Source organism: Eufriesea mexicana, unplaced genomic scaffold (assembly GCF_001483705.2).
Source record: "Eufriesea mexicana isolate 0111107269 unplaced genomic scaffold, ASM148370v2 scaffold2481, whole genome shotgun sequence".
NCBI lineage: Eukaryota > Metazoa > Arthropoda > Insecta > Hymenoptera > Apidae > Eufriesea > Eufriesea mexicana.
Window position 1 is genome coordinate 295,321 of NW_016910539.1, and position 13,156 is coordinate 308,476.

General features: G+C 33.2%; 1 protein-coding gene across 1 annotated transcript in view; it reads right to left on the reverse strand.

Annotated features, from left to right (window-relative positions):
• The window catches only part of LOC108550029 (uncharacterized), an 83,173-nt gene extending 70,729 nt beyond the window's left edge, over positions 1-12,444 (reverse strand). Inside the window, exon 1 of the mRNA XM_017903623.1 lies at positions 12,426-12,444. Coding sequence (XP_017759112.1) covers positions 12,426-12,444 — 19 coding nt within the window. The remainder of the gene's footprint in view (positions 1-12,425) is intronic.
• Between the last annotated feature and the right edge of the window lie 712 nt (positions 12,445-13,156).

The window sequence follows — 13,156 nt, forward strand, 5'->3', positions numbered from 1 at the left end:
CCAAAAAAAAAAAAAAAAGAAAAAGAGGAACATAGTAAGGTAAACATATTATATCTACAATTTGATCTGAACAATTTGCATCAACTCTCTCACCTATTCCAAAAAATCTTAATTGCAAAAATCTCGGTGAACTTCTCCCGAACTATCGCAATCTCTTGAGATTTCCATTTAGAGCTACTTTTATCGCCAGCCGGAACGAAGCTTCGCTTAAAAAGGGCTCGAAGCAGGAGTTCCGGCGGAAGTTCGCGGACGTTTGAAAAACAATTCGGCGGGCATGGTGGCGGAAGAAAAATCGCGCCGCGCCATAAATTTCCAAGGCGAAGAAAGTCCGAGAGGTGGTTCACCCTCTCGCAAGATCCCGCGAGTTTATGCATGTGTCTGAAAAACAATTCGATATTAAACGCCCTATCGATTATTCGTTCAACGCTATCACGGTTCTAATCTCGCGAACCATGTTAGCCGTGCGTTATCTTGCTCAGCTGTCGTTTCACGGATTATCCGGGACCAACGGTGTCTATAGGGTGTGTGTTAGCCTGGAGAACCTCAAGATTTCCGGCTGCTTCCGCGAATTCGTTTCGAGGTAACTGCAGAGGGACTAAGCGGAACGATGGATCACAGCGAGCCAAGAGGATGGGATTTTTACCTCGATGGATACCCCAATTCGCTTGAATTCCAGCAGCTAGTGAGTCTACCCAGGGACATTAAATAATGATTTTAGTTGGAAATATGCTAGCAGAAATTTCAGAAGGTACAATGTTATTAGACCACCAAAATGGTTTACGCAGTACCTTGGAGCTTAATTAATATTTAAATTTATATTGAAGTTAAATTAATTTCATTTAATTTTTATAGTGAAATTAATATTTATAATAAAATACTTTGCTAGAATTGATTGCTTCTAATTATAAGTCAATCTTATACTGTAATCTTATACTGTATACTATGTTTCGAATGATATTAATAAAAGACGTACTCGATCATTTATACTGAATATTAAATTTTTCCAATCCTTTTGTAAAAATTGCAGCTTCGAAGGACCTAATTTTAGTACGTAAACTCGAAGGTAACTTTTACGAACGATAAATCTTATTTATTCGATTCAAGCAGTATCCAGGAAAACATAGTTCAAAGGGTAAATAAAAGGAGTTCACTTGGAGAACTAATTTGAGACGTCAGATAGAATGTTCGTCAAACAACTATTTAAAATCCGTTAATTACCATTGAGAATGGGAAAGTAATACTTTAAAACCGTACTTTGAAAGCGAATCTTATCCTCAGAACTTGAAGAATATTGCAATGGAGCCTTTCTTCGGGGTTCAGAGGGTACGATTAATTAAATGTGACTAATGGAAAACAAATAAGACCATCGAATATCTTGAAAATACACAGTATCGTGAATTCAATTCCCTTAACGTGTTTGTTGTGGGCAAAAACTGGCTGGCACCCATAATCTCATCGCATCAAATAAATATCGAGTTGCAAAGAAGCAGCAACTTTATCAACTCTCTATCAACTTCTTTTGTCAACTTCTATACCAAATAGTATTCTTTGGAATATTTATATATATAAGAGATTATAAAATATAAAAAATGTAAGATTATTTTTTATATTTTGATTTATTAATTTTAATTATTAATACTGTTGATTAATATATAATACTTACACTTTGCACAAAATTATATTAAAAAATACCAATTGAGTATAACCAAACCAGAAATCATGAAAAATTTTTTTAGAATTATAACATTTTCTCAAATAAAAGTCAAAATACTCTCCAGGCGCTTCTCTATCCCCACAGAACTTCCAAATCCTTCACCATTTATTAAATACTGTCACATCAACCCAGCTCCCAATCGATCTGAACTCTGCCACAAAATAAAACTTCGTCGCGACACAAAGAGGAATTAAAGAACAGACCTTGGTCTGTGATGAAGCGGCGAATTTATCAGCGCGAAGAGCGGCGAAAATAAAAACGCGACGGTAAGCGCGGGACGCTAGGAATGGGATTCAAGTGGTCTTCCTAGAGGATGCTTATTCCTTGCAAAAACAGAGCGAGTGTTTACAAAGAAGAACGCGGCCACAGAGACCGGGCTGGGAATTAAGTTTTCACAAGTAAAAGCATCGAAATGGCTTGGAAAAGCAAGTGGAAAAGTTGGTGGGCGCGAACACGGCGGAAGCTAGGCTAGAGGCAGGAACCGGAAACGACACGGAAAGACAGGGCCCTTTTCTCTCTCTCTCTCTCTCTCTCTCTCTCTCTCTCTCTCTCTTTCTTTTTGTCGCGAATGTCTCTCGGTTGAATGGTGTTCGATATTCCTCCTTTTTTCCTTTAATTCCTTTTTCTGTCCCAAGAACGAAGACAGATTGCCACGGTGGTCCCGTTTCCTTTGCTTCCGCTTTCCAACCTCGTTCCATCCGATTGCTTTTCTCTTTCCATTCCCACTAGCTGAGAACGTTTTCCATCGCCTGTTCTACCCCTTTATTTGTCATTTGACCAAGGGATAGCGTCTTTTCCTCCTTTCTTCTTCTCGTCATATCAAAAAGGCTCAGACGCCTGTTTAGCCTGCAATGTCCCTGCCCGACCAGCAGCTCCGTGATTCCAGGCTGCAGTTTCAATTAGACCAACGCTGTCACGCCCTCTTTAGAGCTCTTTGGCAATGCAATTAGCCAGCCACGACACTTCTGCCAGAGGGTATCCCTTAAAAGGGCTGAAAGCGCGTGATAATTAAGATGCTGCGCCACTTGCAAGAATAATTAAGTACTGACTGCAAACCGGATAGCGGTCGATGCTTCTTTCCTTCGAGGACACGCGTATACGAGGTCTAACGATCACTCGAGTGCATGCTCGTGTGGAAGGATTCGAAATCCGCCGGAAGTTGGTGAAAGGTTAGAGGAAGATGAATAGGGGATGCTGAAAATGGAGCTGAGAGTTGAAAAGCAGGAGAAATTGTACATGATTGATTTAATATATGGGCTAAGTGAGGAGGGGTTTCGATGAAGAAGAGGAGGGGTAGATCGTGGATTAAAATTTGTGAAAAGATGTTGATGTAAATCGGTTAAAGGAACTTAGTCTGCAGATATTTCCATGAAGACGCTCCGAGTGAGGTGGATATCGAATATGGGATTCGATCGTTGCTTCTTGAGTAATGGTAAATGTGTTGGTAGAATATTTCTATTGAGGTGAAAAATTGTTTAAAAATTACTTGTTCGAGATAGGACTGGATTAAGAGTTTGATAAGGTAGGAAGATGATGTAATTATGGGGATGTTTAAGCATGAATTATAGAAAAATAAGAGGAAGATATGTATAGTTCACGATTAAAATGTTAATCGTTTTATTTTATAAAATTCAAGCGAGATATTAACACTTTTCAGAACATTGAAAGTTGTATCGATAAACTTCTTTATTGTGTCTCCAACATCAAATAATTCGAATACCTACTTCATAAATTCACATTTTACTTATTCCTTTCATCAAGGAGCTTAACTCAAACCCAAATAAATTCTGTAGCACCTTCTCCAGCATTTATCACAAGACCAACCTACAAATTTCAGTCTCTATTTATTATACACTATCCTGGAACACATAGTTCTATTTAGAATTTAACATTCTCGTTGATCATCTGACATCAAACAATTCTAACACTTGCTTCATATATTCACGTTCCACTTATTCCTGTTATAAAGTCGTTGAACTCGATCCTAAATTGCAGGCAACTCTCCAAATACCTATCGCAAAATTAAATAACAAACATAACTTCATGTTTATAATATCCCTATACATAATTATACGGGATTTGATATCTATAACAATCATTTGACATGAATCAATTCAAACATAATGTCACAAATTCACATTTTACCTATCCTCTTCATAAAATCGCCTAACCCAGTTCTAGATAGCTTCTGGAGCGTCACATCTTTTCAATACCTACACAAAATCAACCCATAGTGACACAGACATGGCTGACCAGTATAGTATGAAAGAAGAGAATCTTCACACTTCCCTAGACAAGCACGAAAGCACATATAATACAGGATGATCATTGTATGGTTTTCGGTAAGTGAAAATCTCATACAAACCTGACCTTTCTACCAAGGATTCAGGGCATCTATGAGAACTCCATCTACGTAAAAATAAGACACGTATTCACACAAATTCTTTAATATTAAATAATTCAAACACTTGGTCTACACATTCGCATTTTATCTATTCCTTAAGGAACTTACATAATCAAATCCTAAATGGCTTTCAAAGCATCCTATCTTTCCCACCATCTACCACAAAATCAATGCACAGTCACATACATGGTTGACCAAAATGAAACGCTTCTAGGAATTAGCATCGTCGCAGAATCCTGTACACCATCCTGGCGTCAGCTCGACCATCAATTTTTCCAGGTTTGCGATTCCTTTCTAACCGCGTGGCGCTCCGCTGTCAGAGCGCGTCAACCTTTTTCATTCTTTTTCGTCCCGTTCCATCGGAAAAGAGAGAAAACAGGATCGAACGTCATTGGCCTGGACCAAAAATTGCCGATACCGCTTATCCTCGATCTCGAAGCGTAAGATGTATCGCGATAAACGAGCCGATAGAAGGAGGGGCTGGAAGGAGGTTGTCTACTGACGCGCCGGGCTAGGTCGAACGTTGAAGCATGCAAAAACCACTCTTCGCCTTGACGGTTTAAGAGGCGGCAGCTCGTAAAGCTGTGCGCGTCAAACGCAGCGTCGCGTTCCCGACGATAGAAATTGAATTTTCCCGAGTTTTCCAACGCGGCGATTCGATTTGTTCCGCGATGTCAGCGTCCGGCGAAACTCTGGCGAGCTAACGACCGAGCTCGGTCGATTTTGCTCTCCGGAGAAAAAATTGCAACTGTGGTGTGCAGTCAGATGAGGATTGGAACGATAAACGATGGATAGGACGTCTATTTGAGGTGATCAGAGATAGAGAAGTGGATAGACAGGATGAATGAAAGGGAGAGTTTAATAATATTTGTATCCCTATTTTGGGTTAAGACTGGTAGATCGAGATGTATGGGATTCTTGAGTGGGTATTTGAAATGTCAGTTTTAAGATTTTCAGGCTTAAGTTGTTGAGTGTGTGATATTAATACTCTGTGATTATAATTTTTTTACTAAACTGCAGATTTCTGCAATAGTATAATTACGAACGTAAATAGTAAATGTGAAATATATGTTCGTGTAAAAATAAGTCTTTAGTAATTTGTACACTTAATTTTGGAACATATTGTTTGCAGAAATCATATCCACGATAATCAAATTTAATTTGGTCATTATTAAATTCTTGTAAAAGCACGTTAACAGCCATTTCATTTACTATAGAATGAAAATCGAGAGAATTTTATTAAATATTTCAGATTATAAAAATTCACTTATATATACGTTGCCTTTATTACCTTCGTTGCTTTGGAATTATCCCCGTCGGGTAGACGAACATCATGCCCTTTCATGTTTCCCCTTTCTGCCGACCTTCTCTTGTCAATGCACTTAGACGCCATTACGGACAGCACGGCGCCAAATAATGCGCTGACGATAAAATTAAAACTATCTCAACCAATGAATAGGGGTGAGTTTCAGTGTCTTCGATGAACACCATAACGACGACATTTTTCGATATCGAATGTATTGTAAGGGATATATTATTTTTTAACCCCTTTGAGGAATATCGACGACACCATAAGATTCTATTGAGGATCTTGTTCGTCTAAGTGGTTGATGTGTACTCCTTGAATCATTTACTATTGAGATGTTTTAGAATAGGAAGATTTGTTGTCTCTTATATAATTATTGGATGTCGATATTTATGAATTCTTTAGGCAATTCGACAAAGAAAATTTTTGGGACTTCTAACAAGTTTCGAGAATTTTTTTAAGTATTTAAGAATTCTTGATCACATCTGAGAAACTTTTAATATTGGGGAATTCTTGATAACTTTTGTGATTTTTCGAATATTTCTGACCACTTTTGAGAGTTTTTAATAAATTGTAATTCATTTTTGGATAATTCTTTGAAATTTATGTGAATATTTTTGAATATATGAAAATTTTTGTTAATTTGTAACTTAAATTAGAAAAAAAAAGGAAAAAGTTAAGTTTCATATCATGTTTAATGAATATTCATACGAAATTTTGTTATAAATGTATCCGCACATGATCAAATTTGATACTTGTAAGTATGACTAATTTATGGATGGAAAATAACGTAAATACAATTAAAAAAAAATAAATAAATTTGTAATTTTAATAGGTAAAATTCAGAAGGGATTGCTTTAGTTTCAATCATTAGATAAAGTACAAATAAATGTTATGTTAAAATAGAAAGCTCTTTCAATCGGGGAATGGTCCCAATTGGCATAGGTTGGCGTTTCGTGCTTTGATATTTCGCATTAATTAAAATCGTCCAAAATAAATTATTTTAAATCATAGCTTCAAACTCCACTTCGGTGCTTTGCACTCGTTTTCAAGCACTTCATGCGTTGTTGAACAACGTACAAAGTACTTACTACTACAACGTAATTTTACGCCGAATGCAAGCAATTATGAAGTAAGAGGGTCACAGATAAAATTAAAATCGCAATAAAAAATAAATATATGACGTTGTAGAAAATACTGAAATATTAATTAAAATCTTATAATAAAACTTTTTACAGAAAATTTTTACAAGATATTATATAAAAATAGTAGTATGATACAATTAGGATGCAACTGCTCATACTCAAGATTTTTATTTCACCATTATGTAGGGTTTGAAATTATTTGTAATCTTAAGCTAAGAGAAGAAAGTTATTCATTATGACTGCTTAAATTATTTAAACAACATTTCATATCTATTGCAATACTTCCATTATTATTAATTATTTTATTATTCATTATATTATTTATTATTTACTGTACTATTTATTATGTATCATATTACTTATTAGTTCCAATTCAATTTAAAATTAATTGTATTATTTATTATTTATTATATCACTTATCACGTCCTGTGTTGTTTATTATTTATTATTTATCGTATTAGAAGTAATTCATTGTATTATATATTATTTATGTTATTACTTACCATTTAATACGTTATTTAGTATCTATCATATACACCTAACCTACCTCTTACTACTTGTTTACAAAAATATTATTGTTAGAATGACGCATCGAATAGAATAATCAGTACCCTGTTGCTTAATACAATTTATGCGTCAAAGATCGGAAACTTTAATAGAAAACGTTTTATATAGTTTGAGAAAAATGAAACGTCCAAAGTTCATCTATAGCTTCAAACTATACACGCAACAAAACCCATAAGCCGACCGCCAACCGTGCTAGTAAGTGTTCCATATATTTTCCTCTCCTGCGTTCAAACACACGATAGAATGCATTTTCCAACAGCCAATAGAATCTTTCCAATAAGAGTGAGACAGTCAATCAATTTTACACTTCTTTCTTCACCATGACCTCCTTCTCTCTTTTCTACGAACCACGAAATTCTAGAATTTCGCACAGATAACTTTACTTCGAGAAGCGGGAAATACATTTTCTAGAATATTTTTCTTTTATATATTCCGACGTATTTCACTAAAACATCGCTGTTTTTTATATAAACAAAAAATTTAATCTCTTGAGTGAGAGTGACACGTTCGCGTATCATTTGTTTTTCTACAGTTCGAGCAAAATTTAAAATACATTAAATACAATTAATTACTACATTAAAACTAACATAATAAATTAAATAACATTAACTCGTCAATATGGAAACATAAATTAAAAATCTTACAATGATTACTTCAAATTAAAAATAGTTACCAAATAGATATGTACATTGTGAACATTTTAAAATCAGACACACCCACAGTCTCACGTAGATATTGCAAATATATACATTTCTGTTTATAAGAGTGGAAAATAATTGTTTCTTTTTAGACATGATGAATTCGTCCCTCGAGAGGTTAAGAAAAGGTATTTGAAATTTAATTTAGGTATTTTAAATATTCTATTATTTGTTGAATGTTTTATTATTTTCTATTAATTCTAAATTATTCATCCATATATCTTCCCTTAATTCTAAAAATATTTTTCATTTCATTTCGACAACCAATATCATGCTGCTTTTTGGTGCTGCTACATGCAAGATATTCATAGGAATAATGCTCATTTCATAACCTGACGGACATACTGTATGGATAATAGAAGGTTTAGATAATGGAATATTCAAATAATACTGTTCAGCTATTATGCCTTTGGATAATAGAGGTTCCATTGCTCTGTAATTATCATAATCAAATCTCTTGCAGATTAACGAAGGTATTTTACAAAAGTATTTTACAAAAGTAGTTTCCGTAAAATGAACTTCAAATTTTATTACAAATTATCGCAATTCGTAAGGTCAGTTTCGTTTATTCAGCTTCACTCTTTGCTTGTACTTTATAATCATTCTGTCTACAATTTTATACCACTGTGTTCATTAAATCATTCAGTCAATTAATATGTCAATTTACATATACCCTTTAATACAAAAATTAAATGTTAGTTAATTTGCTAATTCCAGTATTAATACCAAAAGCAAATTCCAAATACAAATTTCTACTAATTTCCAAATCCTACTATTAATACCAAGAATATCATACAATAAATTCCTAGTACGTATTCCAACTAATTTGCTAATTCCACAATCAACATCAAAAACAAATTCCCAATACAACCTAACGCAGCAAAACTCCCCAATTAATCCGACCTAAATTTCTCACTAAAATACTCCCAACACAATTGCCCCCAAAACAATAATTTCAAACACCCCGTGTCCACCCCCAACTCCCATTCTCCCCTAACACAGATCTCCAAGTTACACGATCCAACCATTAACCATAAAACGAAAAAGACGCATCAAAGCCAAATTCATAGTCTCTGAAAGCACCCGGGTATCAAAGACGAGAAAGGAAACGACGTGGACTCAGAGACGTGACCGAACAACATGTCGAATCGACTGCCTGAACAAAGGGAAAGAAGCAAAACTAGAAGAATACCAGATACAAGAGGTCAAATGATCCCAGATCCACAACCGATTGGTCGAAACTCTATGAAGAAGCTGTAAGACCAACCCTCTTCTCTTGTCTCCCCACGTATACGATAACGGCTCCCAAAAGTTAGCCCACAAACGATGTTTCCCTATGCTTTGGTCATGCCAGATGCCATTCGATATCGCGCAGAACTTGCGTTTCCATGAATATAAATTTGAACGATGAAATGAAATGGCGGCGATGCGACGCTTTGTTCTTCCAGTTTTCTTTTAATTTCGTTTCGTATCGAAAAACGAGTTGATTCGATGGGTTTGGGGTGAGTCGTCGAAATGGCAGTTCAGCGGATTAAACGTCTTTAATTACGCTACGCGTTTTCGTTTGATCGTGATATTTAATTGTTCGTTTAGGAAAGGAAAGTGCAAACTGTTTCGATGGAGAAGTAAATTATTCATGGTCTTTGATTGTCAAAAGTTCTGCTTAGATTCAATTTCGTTTGGATGAACGGTTTGGATGTGAATCTCGAGTCACGGTTATCGAGACTTTTTCCTTGTAGAGTGGATTTAAATAAAGTTTAGAGAAAATTTGATGAATGTATGGTTGATGATAAAACTGACTTGGCAACGACAAAGTTTTGTTGTAAATTGTTATATTTGTATTATTACAGATTGTTGTACATTATAAATATATAAATATTATATTATATTATACACAACAGTATAATGTAATAACTAATAGTATATTGTTATGTATAAATAACAATATATAAATATAGTTATACATCATAACAATTATGAATTATTATACTCATATCAGATATAGATTAATTATCATATTTAATTGTTATACTCTGTGTTTCGATTATGTGTTGTATACGTTGATTATGTACATATTAAGTATATGAACTAGGATTTGAAAAATGTATTATATTTAGTTGGAGTATAGTTTTCTAAGTAACTAAATTTTTTTATTTATGCCATACATATAAAATAATAAAAATTAACGAGAAGGAAAGGAATAAATGGTAAAGTATTCATATATTAAAGATCTTATATATAATAATATACCTGTGTATCTATACAAAGAATATGATACACTATAACAGTAAAAAAACAATTAAAAAGAAAAGCAAATAACTAATTAAATATGTCAGAAAAATGTTTGTTTATTTACCTATCAGTTTATTTATTCCGTTTTATTTTATTTTAATTTAATTTTAATTTAACTGTAACTGAAAAATTAGAGGATGTAATTTACAGTCTACCACAACGAATACTTTAAGAACTAGATATAATTAGAACCATACTAAATATATCTTTCTTAAATATATCAGAGATCATGATATCACCATCACGAAAGGAGGTTGTAACTCGAAGAAATATATTCTAGCATAATGCAATGGAATCGTTCGTATTCGCTGTAAGTTTATTTAAAATATAGTTAAAATTCAAATTATACGTGCTTTGAATATTTCTGCACAAAACAGTACAAGAGGATAGCGTTGATCGTGACATGGGTTATATGAATCACGTTGAAATATTTAAAGAGCATTTCTTTTGAAACTGCTATTAATAAGCAACGGAACACTTTTTACTACTTTATAGCCCGGTGGAATACCTTTTTGTGATAAATAGGAAACGCGAAACTTCCTACTGCTCCTCGGAGATTCTCTTTTATTTCTTTCACAAAGTGATATTTTATAATAGGGGAAAAAAATTGGAAAGATATTTATTGCGTCTTCAAGTTTCTTTATCCATCGTAAAAGCGCAAAGACTCAAAAATTGATTAAAACTATAGAATACTTAGAATTTTCAATTTTAAGAATATATGCACCCGTTGACAAAAGTTAAGAAATTAAAAGAGAAATTAGAAGTTAAGAAACCATTTGGGTATTTTTGTATGTTTTTTATCTTCCGAGGAACACAGATTAAAATAAAGAATAGCCATTATAAAAGTTATTTGAAAAAGAAATTATTATTTTTAATTCTGGTATTATGTATCTAACAACAAGAAGATACAAAACACAAAATAATTCGCAAATAATTAATATACTTTCTCAAGTGAATGTGGACTCAAAAATAAATATAATTTAACCTAATTTCTATTTTTAACTCTGAACTTTTGAACTTTGTTTAATATTATTCTACCACTTATTTTTAATTGGCTTAATTTTAACTTCAAACCTTCGATTTTCTTCCAATTAAAATAGATTCAATTAATTTGAACTTGATCTAATTTTCAGTATGCCATCGATATTCCCAAAAATGTATAATTACTTATTAAATGCAGATTTTAAATCTTGCTATAAAATCTCGATTATCAGTCAAAAAGATCCAAAACTAATTCATCCAAAACAATCAAACGTTCAAAAAGAACATTTCGAGCACCTCTCCGTACTCGCCATAAATAAACAAAAAATATTTATTCTTGTCCATCTGCGTGGCAATACGAACTATACATAACTCATAAAACACATTCGTTGAAATCGTATAAAAACGAAACACAAATATTGTCGTTGAAAATTTCGTTTAAAATAGATATCGATCTTCGCAATAAAATGAACGATTCTTCTCACCACGCAAAATTCGAATTTTCGTATTTTTCCATTTTTATTTTTCCCATCCAGTGCCTCTGTCTTTAACGATCGCAAGTAATCCGGTAACTTTGTCATATTTTTCGAAAATATTTACATTTATTGCGATAGAACGCGTTCGCCGAGTTCCGATTCAAGAAATCGATCGTTAGCGCGACGATGGATCTAACGAATAAATCGTCTTCGTTACCGTGGCCCCAATTTCGATTAATGATGTCGGATTGCACTCGATAATCGTGGTAATGGTACACGTAAACTCGAGTTCGTCTGGCGTAAATCGGAAGCCAGTGGCATGATAAATCTGTGTGTATTAGCAGTGCTGTAACGAATCGAGAAAGAGGCAAAAGGAATAAATTATTTTGGATTAATTATATAAAAAAGAGGAAAAAGAGTGGAGGAAAAATTGAAAAAATACGATGCATCGAAAGGTAATGGAGTTATGGAAAATATACTCGATTTGATTCGATTCGATTTATTAAACTGAAATTTAAAAATTTGCGTTTTTTTAGCTATAGAGTTTGGATTATAGAGTAACTATAGTGTGATTTGCTAATATAAAATAAGAAATTTAAATATGTACAATTTAGAGTATAAAGTACTTAGGTGCAATGTAATTTGCTATTTTGAGTAAATAATTTTCTGTAATAAGATCTCTAATATACTGATAAATTTCTATATTTTTTTTATAATTCCTATATACACATATACTCTCTTACATAATAATTATTATTATAATGCTGATTATAATCAGCACTGGTTGCAAACACAAATTTTCATATTTGACGAAAGCTCAAATTTTATTCTAAAACACTTACTCCTGTCTAAAATGCTCATAATGGCTTATAACTTAATTTCTAAGATCATTGTTAAACGTCGTATTGTCCAACTTGTTTACTTCCTTCCATTCACGTGGAATAGAGTATTTGTATGAATGAACAGGGTAACGATCTTGCCAATGTCTTCGAATTTCGTCGAATTAAGGTTGCGTTGGGCGCAGTTTGTACTTAAATGGACGACAATTTAAGAACATCAAGTGCTGTTGGCATTGGTGAATCGAAGCACATCTAAAGCCGTACATACCTGACCGCAACAGTAGTTGCTGAATAAGAGGAAGTGAACAAAGTAAAAATAAGGATTTTTTGGATTGCTCGGCAAGATAGTTAGAACTTTGTAAAGTTGGAAAATATTTGTAAGAAAATTGTATATAAATAGTTATGAATTATGAAACTTGAAATGGTTGGAAATAAAAAGAAAATTATTTTTTTCAAGAAAATTGGAAATTCATAAATCATTGATTAGCTACAGCTCTTTGTGCTATAAAATAATCATTTTTCATTCATTATTTCAGCTATATCAAAGCCAATTTAAATTTCATATAATTGATCGTCACACGCGTAACCAGTGGATTTTAATTAGTTTTAACGATGAAAAGCATATTTAATAAATAAAATAAGAAATTGGCAGTGATACCGCTGAAAATGAAAAAAGTTCGTATATTATAAAACAATGTTATGAAGTACCTAGATATCAAACAAGACGAATAAGT